Below are 22,992 nucleotides of genomic sequence, written 5' to 3'. Positions count from 1 at the left end.
AGGGAGTCTTTCTCTTCCTGTAGAAAACAATTAAACTTGGAGCGGAAAACAAGGATATGACTGGGCCTGCCAATGATGACTCGTCCTCATGTTTAACCAGCTGCACCAGACTCCACTCCACTTCCTATCTAGTCTACCCCCCTGCAAGTTATTTTAATTAACAGAGCAAATAGGACAGCAGTTCATAATGGGTGCATCTCAGTAGTCTAACAGCAGCCTCCTCACCATCTAACCTACAAAGTAACATCCTCTGTATTCATTTCACTCAGTTACAAATGGATAAATTATCACTTAACCCATTTTGGGCGGGAACCCCTTTTGGTGTTAGCATTATGTTATGCTTTAGCTATTTAAAAATAGCAGATCTACAAGCTCATAGCGCGCACAGAGTGGCGCGCTACAAGCTTGTAGATCTGCTATTTTTGAAAAACCGAAGAACGACTGACATAGAAACATAGCTTTTTCAGAAAACTGTCAGGATGTAGAAGACATTTTTAGAATCTGATCTCAGGTCAGAATGGTAAACTGTCAGGATGCATAAGACATGTTTAGAATCTGATCTCAGGTCAGAATGGGTTAAGAATGGTGTGCGCTGCTGTGCACATACTGTATGGTTGGGCTATTGTACTACAAGCAAGAGACATTTTATTTAAACTGTGTGAGGTTACGTACGGTACCCCATGCATACTTAAGCCAGGAAGTTCTGTCACCTTTCGGAAACACAACCTGCCTGACTGACAGCTAACCTTACAAACGGCAGCCTGCAGTATGGCGTCGAATCCGCCCTCGGGTGCATCTCGGTTGCGAGACACCATCTGCTTCTGCACCTCCTTGTTGAAGCTGTCCACCTCGTCAGTCAGCGAGAGGATGTGGCGAAAGCCGAAGGAAGGGACACAGTTGGGGAAGAGCTTGTATCTGTTTTGAAAAACAGAACATATTCTTTACTTTTACAGTCATTAAAGGCAGTAAACATTTTTTTTATTATTCTACTACAGGCTGTGTTCCTGTAATGTTCTTTGTGCAAATTCAGATTTCTTCTATTATCATTGTAGAAACAAAACTACACACTGTCATGATTTGCTCTACAATAGTGCTGTTGTTTAGTCAAGGACATTATTCAGATGCCTGAAGGTCCTTCACAACATTGGGCTATTAAACCTTAGACTTTATTGAGCAAGTGGCGACAGTGTGCAGGTGTTTTGGATACTTTTTTCTGTAAGTGAATCAACTCCAACAACACACCTGTCACATGTTAAGTAGGCGCAAGAAACTTTTGATTACCCATTATGTTCATTTAATGAAAACAATACGCGTTGATAATAGATTCCATGTGACGCAAGCTTGTAGATCTGCCATTTTTGCCAAAATAATGTTAGCCTATTTTCACCTATTATGACATGTGCAGAATGTGGACGGCACGCTAGATTTGATGTGGTTAAGAATCACATCAGTATTTTTGATTGGATTGGATTGATTACCATCCAGAATGATTCCCATCCAGCTCAAGCCATTGCCTAAATTTGGCTGTTTGAGTGGGGTGTAGCAATGACAGAGGTGAGGAAAGAGAGAGATGTGATTGTGAAGTCCACATGGCATCTGTGCCTTTAAATGCTTCCCTGCAGTGTTGCAATGTCTGTGTGACACAAACACACAATCCAATAACCTAGTTAGGAAGTGATGCGCGAGGTTGGCCGGCACGTTAGTGTGTGGAGTAATCTCACCTCCAGGGCAAATGTGGTATGCGGCTGCCTTTCAGCCTGCTCTCATCAACAACGCTTAGCATCAACGACACACACACACACACACATGGCGTGGGTGGTCAGTAGCCACTTTTGAGATCTGCTCTTCACAGCATCTTAGTCCAAATAACTACAAGCTACAGCTGTAAAATCTCTCGCTATGCATCTTTCACGAATGGCTAAAAATAGAACTTGGAATAAATTATTCATTTTCATACTCCAAACTGTCAAGAGAAAGAATGTGTGAGCAGCCCGCCAAGCAGTCTCAAGCTGATGCTTATTAACAGTGTATGACTGTATGTCCAACACGGTTATATGCCCAAATTTAAATAAAAATAAAGAAATTCAAGTGACTGGGACCTTTCCAAGCATGCTGCTAATGTCCTGCTGTGCTTCCTCACCCATTGCATGGATTCTGTTGGTACTTGGGTGCTGTGTAGGAGAAGGGGGACATGTTCTTATCCACAAAGGAGCCAAAGCCCAGCCTGAAGTTGCTGGTGAGTTTGCCCATTTCCTGAGCAAGCTTTGTGCCCAGGTTGCGGATGGTGTCCAGGTCGTCTTTCATGGAGAGGGAGAGGTCCATCAAGTAGTAGAGATCCACTGGATAGTCCTCCACCTGCCGTACTTGCACCTCAAACTCTGTTGGGTCTCCTAGATAGGTGGATAGAAGGCGATATAAATGATTTCCAACACATTAACTTCAAGTTTATGGTCAAATGACAAGTTTACAGGTAAAGGAGCGGGGGACATTATTTTCCAATACAAGCTCCCGAGTCCTAATGTTATGCAATTACGAAACAGTCATACGAATGGAGAAGGAAAACTGTTTGAGAATACATACATGATAACATGCATTCTCAAAATAAACAGTGTATATGTAAGTGCCATAAGTGATAGTGCCAGCGCACACACGCACACACGCGCGCGCACACACACACACACACACACACACACACACACACACACACACACACACACATGACTGTTACTTGATACCTGGCCGCAGGCTGAGGGAGATCTTCTGAGGCATAATCTGGATGACATCGTACTGGGTTGGCCCAGACCCTTTAGAGCTGAGGGGTGTATTCTTTAGTATGGAACTGGTGCTGCTAGGATACTCAATGAAACCTGCTTCGCAGCCTCTTTTCTGAAGGTTCTCACTAAGGTCACATCGTGAAGTCAGTGTCCGCACCCTCCCAAAATCCTGTAAGGACAAAAACCCACAAATCTGTCAACACAACAGTAGTGATCATTATCTTAGAGTGAGTGGCAGAGAATGGCCAAAGGGCCAAGTAGATGTTGTTCATTTGTTGCAGTGCAGCATGCTGGCTACATTAATCTTTCATTTGGGACTGTAAAGCTATTTGAGGTTTGGCAGGACATTGTTATGGACACTGCACGCAGTAACCTCGCATGTCATTGTTGTTGAGTCTCTCTCGTTTTGAAAAGGGTTATGCCGAGTGCGTTCAAGTGTCATCCATCATGCTAGTTTGCAACAAGATGCACAATTTTAAACATTTTCACTTGGTACCTCTTTTGCGCACCAGGCGCAACTGGGGTGAATGAGAAGGCATTCTTCACAAGATGTAGCGCTGCCACTCATACAGACGTTCAGACCTGAGCGCAGAAGAAAAATCAAAGTACAAATGACAAAACCAAACAAAAGCCACGGCAACTAGAATTATGTGACATATTGCTCCTGCAGCCATTCTACTCCAGAGACAACTATGTGAAACCAATAGTTTAGTTTTGCTTTATCAATTCTGTGTGGTTGCATTGTTTATGGAGTTTGGTACAGAATCAGATACAGTATGTATTATAACTATGAGCTCAGACTAGCCTTAGATCAAGACTATTATACATCTACGGCTAAGATAGTCTTGATCTAAAGCCCAAACCACACCAAAGGGTCGGGTTGGGACAAAACTGTTTAAGGTAAACCACACCAACCGTTTTGTCCCAACCCGACCCTTTGGTGTGGTTTGGGCTTAAGGCTAAAAATGGACCAGTGTTGCCTGCTCATTGCTACAGCTAGAAACTTTACTACATTTGGGTTCTGCTTGTGGGGCTATGCTACAGCTAGACTGACAGTTTCAGCAAATTATTCTACAATATCTTGCTTAGCAAAACTGGCTCTGGCGTTAACTGGCTAACGCTAAATAGACCAGAGGTAATGGAAAAACATAGGCACATGGTTTTAATAATCGTACCTTGACCACTGTGTATAAATAATTCCAGAAGCATGCAGCACAGAGTGATCCGCCACATCAACATCCCCGGAGTCCACATGTTGCCACTTGGCGTGTTGTTATTTTTAAAAATGTGTCAGCTCTCAGTGAATTTGTCGCCGATACCGTTCAGTAGTTTTTCAGTCGCCAGTCGGATCCCTTACAGATACAAAAGTGAATTGCACGTTGACCTTTTCAACTCTAATAAAGTGCTTGTTCTTTTCTGAAGATGAAGGCGCCATGCAAACAAGCATTAATATCCATTCTTCTACAATATTCCGCAAGTGAATTAGACGACACAATCCATGAACTGCCTCCTTGAAACCAAGTCAACTGATTTATGCTCGCTGGGCGCCTCTGCAGTCTTCCACGTCCATGGGTCACCCATAGTTGGTTAGAAGTTGAACTCAAATCATTTCTCAACTGCACAACTATCTGACCACGGCCTGATACGCTGAAAAGCCTCCTGAATAATGATATAAAAAAACAAATCCACTCTAAACCCAGGCGTCTTGCTTTCACCCACAAAGTTTTGTTGTTCGTTCTCTCCGGTTCGTATCCCATTCCCAGTTCGAGTCTCCGCCCACTCCTAGCTGGGGGGTGGTGGGGGGCAACGAATCACCATTAACTCTTTAATTACTCCAGTAGTGCTGTCTTGACATACACTTTACCAATAGCAATAATTATAATGTACTTGAATCTTCCGATTCTAATCTGAAACAAAAAAATATCTCAGGACAAATTATTAATCAAGTTTAAGAGCAGAAAGTCCATTAGACGTCGTGTTTACGACTTTGAATGCTGCAGTAAAATATATGGCTATAAAATAAAATCAATCATATGAAATGTATAGTAATTCTGACTAGGCATTCTGATCATATGAACAGTGATGAGATCTTGCATCATCTCTCTCTACAGTCCAATGGGACCCGTCGCCACCTAGTGGAGAAACTGAGGAATGGTCAACACTCGGCCATAAACGTCCTTCATGTAAGCTCCCTGCAGTGTCTTGTTCTACTTATAGCAACACATCCTAGACCAGCGTTGACAATCCAATTAGGACTTGCTGACTAGTGACACATTTGTGCTGGTTCATACACACAGGACATCAATAAGCAAGTGCTGCTGAAACCACATTCAAGATTCAACTTAAAGTAAATTTATTCCTCACAAGGAAATAGAACACGGCATTGCTTGAAAGCCATTTACAATTTGCTGTCAACAAAACTTTTTTTTTTCTTCCAAAAAACTTTTTTTTATATTAAACAAAAATCGAATAAATCTGAAATGCAATTTTATGCAACAAGTCTAATAAAATAAAGCATCATTCTGATGCATGAATTGTATACAAATGACAGCCCATGTTTCTTTTTACTCTTGGGCTTTTCCAATGTTTTTATATTAAACAAAACAAATAAATCTGCAATGCGATTTTACACAACAACAAAAATAAAATAAAACTGCATCTTTCTGATGCATGTATACAAATAGCAGACTGCATGAACAGAAGTCATCTAATTGTATAAAATTATGATAAACTCAAACTATATAACCTCTGTATGGAAAGATTGGGTTATCCTTTGTCTTTGGAAGAAAAACACAATAAATGTCAATAAACTGTCAGGATTTCTTTCAATGTATTAGAGTTTGGAAGCGCTCGTTGTAAATCCCAAACAAGTTGGGAATTACACTACAAGGGATGTAGAAAATGGATGTAAGTGCTTCAGTGCTTCCAAACGTAATACAGAAAAACTAAAATCATGACCGCACAAGTTTGACAGAAAGTTGCTCATAACATGACAACAATGGCAATCTGATAACCCACGCTATCCGCACAGCTGCAACGCGAGTTAATCGTAATGTGTTACAATCAGGAGGGTTTTGCAACTTGGATGCAGATGGCATCCAGCAGGTTGCCTATGCCACCTCATGGTGGTGTGGTGCGCGCCGTCAATAATTCGGAAGCCATGTTCTCAATTTCCCTGAGAGGTAAGCCACTGAGGACACCCCGATGTTTGACCCGTAGCTCCTTCAAAGCACCCACTATCGCCTGGCTCCCAACTCCTGGATGGCGCTCTTTCAGACGTGCCATCAAGGTGTCAAAGCTGCCCATGGTGCCATAGTGTTGGGGCACAAATGTGCATCTGGCTGTGGGCAAGACGCACACTACCTTCACCTTCGTTTGGAGATTAGAGAGCAGATGAACAACATTAGAGACTACAACACTATAGTGACATTGACGCCCGATACTATTCATCTTACGCATTATCTACACTATTGTGTACACATTATACAATGAAGCATAATTCAGGTTTTTAGGTTGAGGTCAGCTGAATTCATTTCATCAAAACGTAGGCACTGGATTCGATTAGCAATGCCTGGAGAGTGCAAGCTGGTGATGCATTAAGAAGGGCACGGTTGCTGTGCTCTGTACAGACTAGTGCGTGTGAAACGCAATAAACTAGAGATGCACCATATAATCGGTAGCGTATCGATGGCCATTTCGGCCATAAAAATGCCCTATTGGTATAGAATCGGTCTCCCAATTAGTTTCACCGATATTGATGATGTGACCGTCAATGGCTTTGTACTTGCAGAGCAGCCAGTCTTGTCTCCGTCTCGCGTCAGCTGTTAGTGGGGGGCTTACCATTTACTTTCACCAGCCAAACTTAAATGAAAAGTGTAAAAATTCAGCAATCAGTTCAATATAAATATAATATATAGGAATCGGTACCGCCCCTGGATATAATCTGATATCCGATATCGGTTATAATTTCAATATATTGCATCTCTACAATAACATTAAACACTATTCACTGTATTCTTGTATCAGTAGAGGATATGCTGCTCTGTTATTTTTGTAACTACAGAACTAAGTGTAGATCTGTTCTTTTTAGGAGGTTTGGATGGTGTTGTTACCTCATCATGATGTTACTAGTACAATTAGGGAGATCTATCGCTCTATTAGCCTTCCATCCTTCTCCCACAGAAAAAGGCTACCGGTAAGTGATGTTACATATCATCAGCTTTGTTTGTGTAGCCCCCAGCCAAGACCCAGCCCGCAACAGCCCTGCCAATCAGGCTCAGCCCTATAGAGCGTCGCAGTCCCTCCCCCTTTCAGAACAACGAGTGGCCCAGGAAATGAATCGCAATTACATTTTTCCCATAGGCATTTCTTAAATTATTTATTTAAAGACCTTTTAAGCGTCGTACGAAGCCAACTCTTGTCATGACAAATCATGACAACACACACAATATTTTGGACCAAACAAATAATTACAAAGAAGAAAAACAACAAAAAAAGTGTTGTAACCTGCCGTTTTTTTCTACTTTCTAATTCTTTGTTTGGCCCGAAAAATTGTGTTTGTTGTCATGATTTGTCACGACAAGAGTTGGCTTCGTACGACGCTTAAAAGGTCTTTAAATTAAAAAAAAAAAAGAAATGCCTATGGGAAAAATGCATTGGGATTCATTTCCTGGGCCACTCGTTGTTCTGAAAGGGGAAGGGACTGCGACGCTCTATTGGCACGACAGGTTGCGCGTTGGTCTGGCGAGTGGGAGGCCTTGGGTTCAATCCCCGCTTCTGCGTAATACATTTGCATTCGTTCATGTGCTAAAAGAGTGACTTTGTCAGTCATTTCACCATGCAATGGAAGACAATGAGAAGCTATATTTGAATGATTAATTTCTAATCAACTGTGCAACAGAGCGATATATCTCGCCAATTGGACTAGTTACATCATGTCAAGATAAATACACAGCCCAAACCTCTATCAAAGTATTCCAACTTCATATACACAAGGCCCACAACTCAAGTGGGTTCTGATTCAGATATGATTGGGAACCCTGAAGGAGAGGATCATCTAACCTCCTTAACTGCAGAGTTACTGGAATCAGTCTTTGGAGTTTTAGGTTTCAGGGGAACCTCTGATGGCCCAGGACTGCTGCTGCTGCTGCTGATCACATCAGCCTGGAAAAACAAACGTTTTAGATCAACGCTCCTGCTGTCCTCTGGTGGCCATTTAAAGCATGACCGTCAACATTCATTTATCCGGATACAGTAAAGTCAAAATCTGCAGATCAGATGCCATTTTGGAGTATCAAAATGTATGGAGATGACATAAAAGGGTTCAGACTTGCCTCTGTCACAGTACAGGGTAGGTTGGAAGCCTGGAGGAACAAGCCTCTCTCCTTCTCTTCCCCTGTAGGAAACGTAAAGGACCATTATGGTATTACAGTACACGTCTATTCACATCTTGCCATTTGTGCTTTTCCTTAGTTGTTACCATTGCACAAAGTTATTAAAACATAAACTTAATTGAGTACCAAACAATTAATTTCTCTCCTAAATATTTTCTTTTCAAGTCAATCAGCACTTTAAAATATACAAATGATTTTTATTATTATAAAACAAAATTAGCAATCCGCCAATCTGACGGACTTTCTCTGGTGACACACTCACGAATGCACAAAGGGATTCCATGAATTTATAGAATAAAATTAAGTTGAGATTATGCATCTCAAGCTAGTTTCAAGTTGTTTTTACATCCGGAAACTCCTTTCCAGGACAGGCTTCAGACTCGCCTCCTCAGGATGCCCTTGTGACCCCAGGCAGGGTTCAAAACCACAACCTTCAAGTAATCCCTGTAAATCCATTTTCGTACTGTACTGAAATGAATCCAATGTTTTGGAAAATTCAAGCAACCCACAGTATGCTTTGGGAAATGGTGGGCAGTAATATCAACTAATCATGGCAGAAGAATTACATCCTTTTGACCAAACTATGTTTTTGCAGTTGCAATAGACACAGGTGTCCCGAAGGTGGAATATTAATTTTCCATAGCTTAGCTTGATTGGCCCCGCAGTAGATTTAACCATAAACACCTTCATGAATGTCTGGTCATATCTGCTGCTGTGCCAGTCGAGCGAAGCTATAGGAAATGGAAACAGGTATGTCACCTTTGGGAAACCTGGGAATACAGTTGGCGCCAATATAATGTTTACCATCTTTTTTCTCTTTGGTTGTCTCTGCAGAAACCCCTTTGCGTTCAGCAGAAGAATCTAGGTCTTCCTCAGCATCGTACCATGCCTCACTTGTATTCATCCCTTGGAATTCACCTAGTGTTTATAAGGAAAGGACAAATTACAACATAGTAAACCAAACTCTACCAGTATCCTGACTGAGGATTGAGTGGGTGAGGGTGGGGGAGAAGATCTTGTGGCATACATGTCTGTTCATCTCCTGGTCCACTGCTAGTTCCACTCTGCTTGGGAAGAGTTTCCACACTCCCTCCTGCTCTGCGGTCCAACTTGATCTGGGGAGCTGGGCCTTTCTTTTCCTGTACAAGGCATCAGCCATTGGCACCGTTCAAACTAATGCACTGTTCAAACTAATGCAAGCCATTATATGACTTCAAATCAATGATTTCAAACCTTTACGATTAATGAACAATTATTTGTTTTTAAAATTGTGAAACCATCAGATCTACATGCTCACATGTCACATTGATTTGAACTTGTAAATCGGCCATTTTCAATTGTTTGGCCATTGCACACAAAGTATAATACAGGGTAAGTTGTTAATCAGACAAATCAATTTAGTAGATAGTAAGACTATTTGACATGAGCAAGATTATATCTTGCTCATGTCAAATATTCCACACATCGCCCGTCTGAAAGCGAGTCGAAATGAATGATGGATCATCTGAATGTAATGCTCTATATGAGAATAAGAAGTTTACAAAGTTTAAACCCACCACCATATAATCGGCAGGTAAATAAAACAACATCAAAAGGTATTTTCGCTGGGGACGCTGTGGGCACTGGCGGCGTGTTCCCTCCTCCGCGTCATCAGTGCCCATACCCGAGGCGGGGGTTGGCGATAGGGCCTTTCTGTGTGGAGTTTGCATGTTCTCCCCGTGTCCCCTAGGGTAGATACCCTCACAAAAACATGCCGTAATCCTGGTCTCTAAAACTACCTCCCCCTGGCCAGCCGGGGCGCCTGATGGAGGGGAAAGGAACTGGTCGGAATAACGTGTCCCTTCCACGTGCTACGTCCGGCCGGGGAAATTCCCCTCTGTCAGGTGAAAAGAAGCAGCTTGGACTCCTCATGCATAGAAGGAGGCATGAGGTCAGTCTGCTGCCCCCCCAGGTTGGCAGAGGAAGTGTAGCGCCCAGGATTACATTAGATAATTGGCACTGGGTGAAAAGAAAAACTGGGTTACAAAATCGTGGGATAAAAATTAAAAAAAAAAAAAAAAAAAAAGGTATTTTCTACTGAAAATTGGTCACTTTTACAGTGGTAAAAAGGTTATTCTAGAAATTAGAATCCAGCAGGGCACACGGTATAGATTATGATTGGATAGATTATGGATAGAGCTTTGATTACATCATGTCTGTCGAATGAGCCATGTAACTATTCTGGACACATGCTGAATTTCATCAACCATCCACGGTTTCCTCATCAGATGGTAAGACCTGGGATACAATCCAAAAGGGAAGCACGCACATCTCAGACAATTTAAAGGGTGCTGAACAAAACAATATACATACACAGAAAGAAGGTAGGATGTCCGCACATTTCTTAAAGGGACATTCCACCGCTGGAAGAAACTCCAGTCACTCAATGTTAAAAACACAAGAGGTGCCCGAATCCCCTGCCGGCATGTTTTCGGGCACCTCTGTAGCCCTTGCCACGTGAAAACGCCACGTGAAAACTACAAACCAGAAGTAAGAGCTGCATCCTGTCCGTCGCTCAATCGGGTCCTAAACTAGCATGCAACACTATAATATGCTAACCGGAGCGAAGTGCGAGCGTTTTATAGTTTTTAGTTAACTTTAGGGTATGAGGAGGCTTGTCGTTCTCAGTAGGCTCCTAGACTACATGCAGTAGGTTGATAAGATCGGCTTGATAAGTAACCTACTGGGAATTATCGGTTGATTTTCACGAAAATCCGTTGGTTAAATACAAGCAGATCGCAAATTTCTATTTGATCAATGGGCTGTCAATGGAGGGTATTGCAACTCTCCAAAAACATCCTCCACCCGCACCCTCAGATCTGCAAACAAACTACTACTCCATGTTCCTGACACCAAACTGCACACCATGGGGGACCGGGCCTTTTGCTCAGCAGCACCACGTCTATGGAATAGCCTCCCCATGGACCTGAGAGTGCCGCAGACTGTGGAATGTTTTAAAACAGGCCTGAAAACCTTCCTGTTTCGGAAGGTCTTTTTGTGCTGAACTGTCGCTTTGCACTGTTTTGCACTGTTTTTGTTAACCCTGTTTTTAACCTTTTATGATAGATCATATGTTTTTAACCTTGTAGCACTCTGAGATTCCTTGTGAATGAAAAGTGCAATATAAATAAAATTCATTATTATTATTATTAGATTCAACCCATTATTAAAAATAAAATCTAGTGTTGCAAATTGCGGCTTGTCTTTAACCAACTATAGTGGCACTTGGTACAAACCAAAGATAAATGGCAGTAAAATACTGTATTGTGAATGTGGCCTTATGAGTGTAGATTGTGCAACATACCTGAGAGCTTTTGAAGATCCCTACATGAACATTTCCATTTCCTCCAACTACTTTACAATCTTGCCTCTGTGGCTGCTGGGAGCTGTTATCATTCACATGGTAGGCCAACACACAACATAGTAAGTAGAGTAGACATTACAATATTCAGTCACTCAAAATGTCTGCTATTCCATGATGGAAACGATAGTTTTAGTTGAAACTAGTGCCAACATACCTTGATGTAGGAACACTTCCCAATGCATCACCAATGATCTAGACAAAAATAACATAAGATTAGACCAGTACAACAACTTGCACAATTGTTTTGAATATTTGATACCACTGAGCTATCTGGCTGGGGCTGACCTGAGCAGGAACATAGCAGGACTCTGTACCAAGTGTGGAGGAGACAGACAAGGGTTTGAGCTGGTCCAGAGTTGCTCCTTCCTGGATCTTACATCTCATCTCATTGTAATCAGATTCTAGTGTCTGCAGGACACTCGCAAGTTTTGCAGGGAGACTCCCCGATCTGCAGAGCACAGCAAGTAATGGAAAAAAGATTATAGACAGTTCAAGTAGTACTGCATCCACATCTTAGCCAATCACTAGCATCCACCCTCTCCCATTTCTTATCAGACATATTCATGTCCATTGTACTTCTAATTAATTGACTTTTGTTGCCATGCAAGCAGCAAGTGGAACCGCAGCACCATGACGCTGCGGAACCATTGCCCACCACTCCTGAATGAACTGTCTGGTGCTGGGACTCTGGTGCAACGCACAGGTCCTCGCTCTACTCCTGGTGAGAGCAGGAGTGGACCTCAGGATACATCACCAGGTGGGATACGTCCCAGGTGCATCCATGCGATGTTTTTTAGTTATTCAGTAAAACAAAATAAAGAATACAAGAACCGCTGCACCAATCGGTCGACGGAATGAAACGAGGGCGAGATGGATTATGGGCGACGGTACCCGATACCATCTGCATCCATGGATCTAATGATCTCTATGAAATCAACACTAAAGAGTTCTTTGGGAAGGAAAACACTAGCCTGGTTTAACCACTCCCCCTTGCATTGCATTCATGCCATTTCTGTGCTATATATCCTACATTTTGTGAAAGGAATTAAGAACATCAACTAGGGTCCTAGAAATTTCATAGACATGTAGTTGCCGGCCACTTTATCAGATCTTTTACTGAGAGAGCACACAGTAGTGGTTCACACCATCTCCCATAGTTCCCCTTCCCTGCTAAATAAGTGCCGAGTGCTCCAACCATCCTGTAGGAGTCTTTAGTGCAGTAACAAAGACAATACTTTGCTTGCAATGCTTTCCACCAATGAACAATGGCAACTGTATATTTTGGAGCGCCTCACGTCAGAGACGGTTATTTAACCTAGGTCTCTGCAGTATTTAGAGGCAAGTTCTTCCCTCTAAACTAAGCGCACAAAATTAAATGACATCAAATGACAATTTAACAAACTATGAAGATGAAATATGTGTGCCTGACACAGTGAGGAAATGTGTAAGATTAGGGTATATTTTGACCTGTACTTATCCATTTCCTCTGGCCCCGGGTTGAACCAGTCTCTCTCAGCTGTGTTATAGTAGCATCTCCAGCAGTGCTGCTGGCACATCCGATACTGCAGGGCCAGCAGGGACAGCTCTGCCTGCTTGGTACGGTCAGCACAGGCACAGCACCTCATGGCATCAGCGTCCGCTTTCATCAGTTCACCTGATCTGGAAGAGAAAATAACATTCAACCACTTAAACAATATATACTTTGTTTACTAGAGTCCACAAGGGGTCTATAGTTGGTTTTTCCCTTCTAGAATCAAATCGTCATTGAAACAAGACTATTCACAAGCTCAATGTTGCAACCTGTAGTGTAGTGAGCTTGTATAGCTTTATTTTTGTTTCCCAGTGTTCACCTTGATGTGATAAGTTACTGAAGAGAAATAATAAGACTAAGAAAAGGCAGTGGTTTTCAGACTTTTTTTCACCCAACACACCAATGGGCAAGTCAAGTCTCAAGGCACACCTGGATTTGATTCCCAGCCCTAGCAATGACACTGAAACCCCAAATAAAATCAATAATAATAAAATTAATTAATTTGTTTCATACACAGTATATTGCAATAAAAATGTGTGGTTGTTACACCTGGCTTGTCTCACGGCACACTGTGCAGGAACCATTGACCCACTGCACAACAGAAGCTTTCATGAGTACCTTGTCATTTTGGCCTTCAGTTCCTTAAATTCGACTTCAACAGATTTGAGTCGGGTGAAGACCTGCAAGGTTAAATGTTAGTAGTTAAATGTTTTTAGTTGGTTATGGATATGACCACCAACAGCAATTTAATTTCTACAATCTTCTCTACTACCTCCATCAGATAGTCCAGATCTGACATGTAGACTGCGGTATTGACTGATTTGTCAGCGGTGTCTGGGCCCATGGTCTCAGTGGCAACTGACTGACACGACACCATGTTGGATTCTGTCATGACTGAAATATCACAGGTAGCAGTGGGTGTCAAAGGGGAAGTGGACTTCTCCACAGTGCTGCATTTGACTTCTGCAGACTTCTCAGGAGATGTTTTACCCATAAGAGCGTCAATGCTGACCATCACTTTAGGGCTGTCTGGAGCCGAGTTAACTCCACTGACACGGGGGTTCATTTTACACTCAAGAATGCTCTCGTCTTCCTCCATAATGCTGTGGAAATGGTCTGTCTCACTCTCACACACAGAAGTAGCCTCCTCCCCAATGGTTGCATTTGCAGTGTCGTCCTCCCCATTGTTTGTCCAGCTGGAATGAAAAAATTGAGGAGGCAAAGATCACAGAATAATTTTTGTTTGACTTCATCGCCTTGCATGGTCCCCAAGTAGGCCAGTGCCAACAAGATATGCAGGGAACTACCCATAGATCCGAAGTCCCGTTAGTCCGAACATGCACTGCTCCCGTGCTTGGGCTTAGGTTTAGGTTTGCTCCTGTGCTTGTGGTTAGGTTTAGGTTAGGGTTAGAGATAGGGATAGTAATTTCGGAACAATGAACCTTCTGACTAATGACACGGCACCGATATGCATACAAGTTGTCAAAGTGAGCGCATAGGAGAAATTGTACATGAATTTGAACAGACAAACTTACCTTAATGTACTGGTTTCACCATATTGACAGTAGCCACTCTGGGCTTGGGTCATGGTAGGCCTGTTCACCAACTCAAGCTTTGCTGTGCGACTGTCAAGTTCCACATCCAGAGATAAGTTGGCCTGGGCAGATGGATCCTTGTATACGTTCACAAAGCTACAATTGCTGCTGTCCTTCTGAGACGCTTCATCCCAAAGCTGGGACAGTAGCTGGACCTACCAATTAGCACAGTTCTATTTATATTATTTTCACCAAAATGGGAATGGTCTGTCAACATTCATGCAGTGCTACATCATTCCCCGCTTAAAGTTGGCATATACCTACCTTAGATGTATGCGCCTCCATGTCGGAGTGTCTTGGTTCCTTTACGAGATGACTGCTGTTGTAGACTGTCCAGAGGCTGTCCTGCGACTTGATTGCAGCATCAGTGGGGTGCTGCCCTGGTCCAAGCTGATATCTTTGATATTTGCAGTAGGCTGTTGGGACGTATGCTGGGGCATCAGTGGGGTGCTGCTCTCGTCCCAGCTGACAACTTTCTCCTTCGCTGCCGTTGCCGCCACAGTATTCCAGCCTTCTCAAGTTATCAGTCACAGTGTTGGGAAGCAGATCAGACTCTCGATCTGTAGGAGTCAAGGTCAATACACACTGGCGAATTGGCGACGCTATATATTCGTGCGAATAATTCACAATTGAAGTCCATGCAAGCTTCCACATCAGTGGCGAATGTGCGAAATTCGCAGGCGAACTGCAACATGCAATATTTCGCATTTTCAGATCGCTTATTCGCATCGCGTCGCTAATTCGCCAGTGTGTAATGACCTTTAGAGTTGTCACTTTGAAAATGAACAAAAATAATGCTGTGTTCAGTGGTGAAAACACATGCTGGTTTGCTTGCAAGCTAGTCTAGTCGCAAGCAAATCTTGACTTAAATTACTTTCTGTCAAATTCTGTGCGGATGATAATTTCTTCAAAGTATTGGAGTTTCAATAACTTCCTGCTGCATTATGTGCAATTTTGAAACAGGTGGTACTCAGCAGGACCATTCAGTGATTTCCAACAAGCGCATCCAAACTTAAACGCTTAGAAAGATTATCAACTGAACAGATTTTATTGACAGAAGCAGCTCATAACATATTGTCTATGGTGGAGTTTTATTAAACAAAACATTCAAGCTTTCCACACAGTTTTGAGTGTTTAACGACGAGTTTAACGACGTCGTTTAATATAATCAGATTTTCTGTTTGGATCTATGGGCTGTAAAGGGTTGGTACCGTATTGCAACTCTAGATTCCAGATATAAAAAATAGAATCTAAGAGTTGCTTGCGGCTAGTGCTAGTCTATGTTACTTGTTCTCATACATATGAGAACAAAAATGCTTCACACCAACAATGTTGGTGTCTGCAGTGCAGACGGACTTGAGGTGGTTCTGTTTGGCAACAGCATGAGCTGTATTTGGTCACCATTTGAACGGAAAGCAGACAAACCATGTTCTAGGTGGCTTGGCCTTCAGCCACACGCTCAACGGAAATTACTCAAATACCAAACAGGAAATTTGACTTCTGGGTCTTTGACTTGTCGCACCTTCAATTTAGAACAATCAGTGATGCAAAATGCGCATCCTTAAGCCCTAACCACACCAAAGGGTCGAGGCGGTTTTAGTTTTGTCCCACACACGTCGTCCCACGTTGTCCCAAGTGACTCTGATAGGTATTTTTCTTTTGTAGATCTGTTATTTTGGTGGATGACGGTTCTCATGTGATCTATGACCCGGTGTCCCCTATGGTCTTGCCGAATTATGGATTATGAATTGCCCTGTGACTGACATTTGATGTCACGCTGTCCCACTGACTTTAAAAAAATAGTATGGTTCTGGCCCCACCAGAGTTTAGATAGTAACACTGCTCCCCTAGCTAGCGTTGGTAGATAAGAATTGTTTTGTTTCCGTTTTCCATAACACCCAGCCTCTGTGTTTTTGCCCTTAAAGTTAGTAGTCGCTCTAACAGACTGGTATACTGCACTCAATGACGTTATGCCCTGTCCCCCGGTTCCACTAACTGATATTGCATGTCCGGACTATCTCTGCCCCGTGAGATAGTTCCTGTATGCAATATTCGTGACGTCTTGCATTATCTGTCCATTTGTAAACAAATATGTACTTTTTTGACCTTGTTGTTCGACACATTTTCCGGTGTATTGATTACGACATGCTATATTAACCCTGTTCAATTTGAACATGGGCAGAGATTGTTGTGAAACGCTGTCCAGATTGCATGCCTTCTTCTCTCCCGGTACAATGGTGAAATGGTAAATATATCTGATTGAACCTCCTTTTAGCTCTGCTTGTCTGAAGTTGTCTTCCTTGTGTCTGTCAAATTCATTCTACGGTATTTTGGTTAACTCTGTTATACTCTGACTTTTACTCATTATAGTCTAAAAACGTTTTTTAGAACCATTTCTGTAAGGTTACAAGCACTCTGATTCTTTTGGGTGAAGAGTATTTTATTGTAATTAGATTACTTCCAAAAGTATTTATACAGTTCCGGTGTTCCGGAGCTCTAGCTCTCTAGCTATCGATCCTATTATATATTTATTAATTTATACAGTCCTTGGTCTTATACAGTATAATGGTAGAAATATTCCTATCAGACTCAATGCATAGAATTAAATTGGCCCAAACCACTCTAAAGGGTCACGATGCAACTCCTTGCAACCGTTTGGACCCAAGGAGTTGCATGGCGACTTTTGGTGTGGTTAGGGCTTTAGACTCACTAAAATTGAGAAAGGACGCAATCATGTCACCCTCCGGGGGTCCTGGGATGCAATACTGTACTCATTACTGTACTCTAACGTCGTTTAAGTAAGACTCATAAAGCCCTAACCACACCAAAGGGTTGAGACGGTTTTAGCGTTGTCCCTGCGGAGTGATATGTCTTGTTGCATGTTGACCCACGTTGACCCTAGTGATTCAACGCATTCAATGGCCCAAACCACACCAAAGGGTTGAGACGGTTTTAGCGTTAACTCCTTGCAAACGTTTTGACCCAAGGAGTTACATGGTGACCCTTTGGTGTGGTTAGGGCTTAAAATGTCCCTGGGACCCTTGTAAAAGACCACCCCTGGGTCCCGGGACCCATTACATTGAAAACCTATTTATATCACTGACAATATTAATGGAATACAGCACATCACCTGGTAAGCTTGTCGTCTCCGTTTGAATAGGTGTAGTACATTGTCTGCACTTCTCTCCTGGCCAGAGATTCTCTCCACATGTCATACATGCATACACTTCATTCAATGTTGGTCTTCTGTACCAGAAAAAAAAGTATAGTACAAGTAGCATAAGCATACAGTTCACAACATATGAATACATTCATCATTAGTCATTAGAAACATTGGCTTGGTACATACGTGTTGGATGAATTTGCGGAGTGGGAAGCATAGCAGTCTCCAGCATCAACTGCAGAAGCAAAATTTGTTACTCAATGTTATACTTTGCCCAACCTTAAGAGCTTCATAAATGTGAAATGTGAAAATGTGTTTAAGATAATATGTTGACTTGTGTTTGGTTCCCTATTTCACACACTCACGATTGACACAAGTGTATTCCCTGACCCTGCCTTCTAAAGCAGGATGTCTTTTCAGAAATTGTTGGAGGCCTCCTTCATCTAAGACAAGAGACAGGATATAACTTCAACTAAAGCACAACAAACACATGATTTGCTATATATGTCAATTAAGTCAACTTTTTAAGGAAGTGATGACTTGAACGTTTATTGATAACTGATTTGACAAATTATGCCGTTTTTGCACATGCACTCTGACTGCAAACAACCTTGTATGAGTGTCCTGTCACTTGTAGACAAAGAGAGATACCAGCAAAGCAGTTTTGGGTCCGTTGACTCGAGGTATTGCGACGTTTTAACCAAATCATACAAAGACCTGTAAAATAAGAGAATAACACCACCACTAGGGATGTCAGGGGTTAACCGGCTAACCGACCGTTAAGAAACATCCGAATATTCTTATCAGCTTTAACGGTTAATTTGCATAATAATAAATGCGTGTTCTTATCTTAAATCCCTTTATTTTAGATCGTTTTTAGTAATAGTACAACATAAACATTACAGAGACTGTAGTTGTCACTGTACAATACTTTAAAACAGTTGTCATGTTGCACACATGCCTAAAATTGCTCTCATTTGCGCCGCCCAGCTTGTCAATTCAATTCAATTCAAAGGGCTTTATTGGCATGAGAAAACATACGTTTACATTGCCAAAGCAGAAAGAACAATACAACAATACAGCAATACAACCAAAACAAAAATTATGTACTTTGAAGGTCAGAATCTTCAATAGATCAACTTCTATGTACCAAGATCACTCGATACAGGTATAGTGCAGGAATATACACAATGATTAGTCTTTAGGGTGGTTGTGTTCCATTTGATATCCTTCTCCTATCACAGCAACTCACAAATCTTGCTGCTGTGTTTGCACATTGTTGTACTTCGCCCAGCAGATATGGGAGTTTTTTGTCATTGGTCATGTTTTCAAAATCTCTGTGTGTGGTTGTAATCTGTGGGAAGTATGTGTCTCTGATGTCTTGGTACAATGGACAGATGGTTAGGAAGTGTAGCTCGGTTTCCACTTCATTTAGTGTGCAGTGGGTGCATAGTCTGTCTTCTCTCGGGATACAGGTCTGCCTATGACGGCCTTTCTCGATCGCGAGACTGTGCTCACTGAGTCTGTACCTAGTTAAGATTTGTCTTTGTTTTGGGTCGGTCACGGTGCTCAGGTATTCTGCCACTGTGTATTCTCTGTTTAGGGCCAGATAGCATTCTAGTTTACTCTGCTTTTGTGTTGCTTCTTTCCAATGTGTCAGATAGTTTTCCCTTTGCTGTTTTATAATTTGGTTTAGTCCAATGGCTTTTCTATCTTGTGGCTCTATTTGTGTTTGTGCCCGGAGTTCCAGGGCCAACTGGCTGAGGGGGCATCTCTCTAGAGTTTCACTGTGTGTGAGTGCCTTGTTATGGAGTGCATCTAGGTCACTTTCTTTTAGGTGGTTGTAGAACTTAAGTGCTCTCTTTTTTATTTTGATTATGAGTGGGTATCGTCCTAATTCTGCCCTGCATGCATTATTGGGTTTGCTTGTCACACTCCAGGCTGCATGAACAGCGGGCTCTGTTTTCTGCCCCCTCAATGTCCCTAAGTTCTCTGTTAATGGCTAGTTGGCTACAAGCCTATAACGGTAGCTTTGCGGTAGTCAAAATGTAAGCGAGTGACAGGCTGACAGCGAGACGAGATTAACACATGTCGACCGTATCAATGCAGAGACCTACATTATGAGCCGCTTCCTCCTCCTCCTCCTCCAATCCGTCCCCCGAGTCTTCCTTAATAATAAAAAAAAGGCTTAGCCGGGTAGCCCTAGCGTCCAGTGGCTTTATAGGTTTAGTTTGCTCAGATCTGGACTGGATTTATTTATGTTTTGGACTAGAACCGGCGGACCTCTGTACTGTAGACGCGCAGATGCATGCATCATGCAGATGCGATGATTAAGCATACAACAATGTATTTATATTGTTAAGTTGCTTTTTTGTTTGTTTGTTTGTTTTTGTAAAAAGGAGCATAAATAAATGTATAGCATTGGTCTACCAACTTTAATTATGTAGCCTTACCTGTCCAGAATGAATCTCCTGCTGCCTAGTGAGAGGACAAGAAAGAACCCCAGTTACTAATTATTGCATTGAAAAACTGTAGCAGTACAAAAAGAACAATCCATACACATTCGCCACATTTTGCTTGCAAGCAAAAACACTATTTTACAGAAAATTGCTACTGTATCACAGGGGTAGACCGACAGCTCACTTGAGAGTTCTATCGGGAGTCTGGACTTACTTTGAAGTTGAATGTTCGTTCTTCCATTGTCATGATGCAGAGGCTGCACAGCCATATAATTATATGGTGCCATTTGTGGCACAACCATGCCAGCAGAAGCATATGTGCTTGCATGTGCATGATGACTGTAGTTGACCGGCGGCATATAGGAATTATATGGAACCGGACACGACCACATTTTCTTGACGATCTGAATTTCCGAAATTATTGTTTCTATTTTAGCAGTAGCACTTCACAATAGATCACTATGGGGCACTTATAGACCAAACTACTACTTTAAAGAATGCATAGAAAAGGATAGATTGTAAACGGACTACACCGGATAATAAACAACTGTTAATATTTAGCCAAACGATTCGTATTAAAGTATGCTCAGCTGAACTCCACGTGTGTTCGACTCAAGTGTTCAACTGAAAGGGGGGCTGATACCACTTCCTGGAGAATCACCTGTTGTTCTCAAAATGGGGTCCGGTGAGCGGGGACCCCGAATGGTCCTTGAGGAGGTTCCAGGGGGTCCCCAGACACAGCGACACTTTATCAAGGCAAAAACACAATTCAAAACCGAATAACGCCATGTTATTTATTCTGTAACTTCAGTCTACCTGGCCTGGGTGAAATTTGAAAGATTGATGGTGGAACTCTTACCTCTGTGTTAGCATAAACAGCATTAATTTCTCACCGACACTGTAAGAATAGCATTGCTGCATGGTGATGGAACACACTCATTGACGTGTATCTAATTGTTGCTAGCCTAAACTATCTATAATTTTTTTTTTTGCCGACTGGCGGCTGCACAATCGTATGTCATCATTCATCACCGTAATTTAATTATTACCACTTACCATTACATTACCGCCTCTAAAACAATTGAAGTTGAAGAGAAGAAGAAGAAATGCGTTCTGGTAAATCAAGTGTAACTCGACTAAGCATCAGATACTTGTTTACAGCAAGGCCCACATGGAGCATTTCATGGTAGAGGTTCAATGCCTTGTCCAAGGGCACTTCAACGGTGGTAATTTTAACGTGTCGGATCGCTGATTCGAACTGGCGACCTTCCGGTATCTAGACCGCTCCGCAATCCACTCGGCCACCGCTGCCTCTATTTAAGGTTAAGATCTCTAGTCTTGTTGTCACATTCAGCGAAGTTTAATATCAATCTGACAAAACTGTTTGCAAAAGTGGTAAATGAACGCGGTTAGTGTCGAGGATCGTAGCTAGGCTACTTTAAATTAATAGCCATTAATTTAACTCACTCAACTCGACCAAGTAAACCCGGCCGTGGCAGTGAATTAATGAATGAATGAATGTTTCATCGTAGATCAGGTCGATGTAGCGCACGCGCGCCGAAAACATATCGAGCTTGTAGTCGATCTGCATGAATTGATTGATTTAAGTATTTATTAACAGTTTGCTGAATTACAGTAGATTTCAAGCACAACTCAATACAAAAACTGTCAACTGTGAGTGGACGACCAATAAAGCACTACGTGTTTACAAGAGGGTCCACCATGTTCAATTCATCATAGGAAGAATTTAAGAAGCATCCCGTTTGTTTGGTTTAGGCCAGAATAAAAAGTAGGCTATTCAAATGCATAATGATAATGTATGGCCTATTGTCATAATGTTTAATGTTGGGGTGTCATACCTTTAGTTGGTTGTTGGTTGCTTGGTGGTAACTACAGTCTATGGTTGGGGTAATAATAAATAATCCGAAAGCGTAGAAACACCATTCATCCACTGGAGGGCAGCAATGGTTTATTAGAGATACAATATAAAATATAATTCAGAATGACTTTCATGCAATTGACCACATCCAGAGCCATGTCTATAGGCTATCTAAGGCTCTGACCACATCGTATGTACTGTAGTCTGAAGAAAAACGGCATCTTGATTCAGGCAATAGATTATTGAACTCTACAAATGTTGTCTTCTCTTGGTCCGGTCAGGCCTCAAAGATCATCTGTAGGCTACCACTACTAGTGTATCTGAATAATGTACACTTTAGAGAGCGTCTGCTATTAAAATGCCTAAATTGTAAATTGTACATGGTTGAACATTTCCATTCCTTCACAGTAGGGAATTGTCCTACAAAAGGCACTATTTGCACTTCATATGAACTCCACACTATTTCCTTTGGTGTGACCTGTATTTCACACCGAAGTAAAATATGTAGCCTAGTGGGTTTTAACCCAGAAATCAAAAAGCGTCAGATCGCATACACTATGGGCACCTATGAGTGAGTATGAATTATTAATAGGCAAAGTCTTGCTTTAGCACAGTCTACAGCCAGGTGAGCTGTGTTGTTTAGTCTTGAATTCCCAAGACTCTTCACAGAGACTCAATGCATACAAGGACTTTAAATAAAGATCAGTTATGAGTGATGACAGGAGACATCAAGAGAAATATACATGTATTGTATGTCGTCTCTCTCGCACGCACATGCACATGCACATGCACATG

General features: G+C 42.0%; 2 protein-coding genes and 1 long non-coding RNA gene across 3 annotated transcripts in view; all 3 read right to left on the bottom strand.

Moving 5' to 3' along the window:
* The window catches only part of itgb5 (integrin, beta 5), a 56,461-nt gene extending 51,948 nt beyond the window's left edge, over positions 1–4,513 (bottom strand). The window contains exons 1-5 of the mRNA XM_080785882.1: positions 3,950–4,513; positions 3,271–3,356; positions 2,736–2,943; positions 2,141–2,390; positions 747–915 (exon numbers count right to left, since the gene is read on the bottom strand). Coding sequence (XP_080642008.1) covers positions 747–915; positions 2,141–2,390; positions 2,736–2,943; positions 3,271–3,356; positions 3,950–4,028 — 792 coding nt within the window. The 5' untranslated portion in view covers positions 4,029–4,513. The remainder of the gene's footprint in view (positions 1–746; positions 916–2,140; positions 2,391–2,735; positions 2,944–3,270; positions 3,357–3,949) is intronic.
* A 648-nt stretch (positions 4,514–5,161) lies between these two features.
* Positions 5,162–13,814, bottom strand: rbm44 (RNA binding motif protein 44). The gene is made up of 5 exons (XM_080785274.1): positions 13,720–13,814; positions 13,044–13,229; positions 8,108–8,169; positions 7,836–7,978; positions 5,162–6,143 (listed from the first exon to the last, which is right to left on the bottom strand). Exons 1-5 carry the CDS (start codon positions 13,725–13,727, stop codon positions 5,895–5,897), a joined length of 648 nt encoding a protein of 215 aa, XP_080641400.1. The 5' UTR covers positions 13,728–13,814; the 3' UTR covers positions 5,162–5,894.
* Positions 13,815–17,871: 4,057 nt separating this feature from the next.
* LOC308331329 lies at positions 17,872–18,304 on the bottom strand. Its single transcript, XR_013965578.1, has 3 exons — positions 18,225–18,304; positions 18,046–18,094; positions 17,872–17,942 (listed from the first exon to the last, which is right to left on the bottom strand). It is a non-coding gene; the product is annotated as an uncharacterized lncRNA (long non-coding RNA).
* Positions 18,305–22,992: the final 4,688 nt, after the last annotated feature.

Source organism: Protomyctophum bolini, assembly GCF_963924005.1.
Source record: "Protomyctophum bolini genome assembly, chromosome: 16".
Classification (NCBI taxonomy): Eukaryota; Metazoa; Chordata; class Actinopteri; order Myctophiformes; family Myctophidae; genus Protomyctophum; species Protomyctophum bolini.
This window is presented reverse-complemented; position numbering and strand designations above follow the sequence as displayed.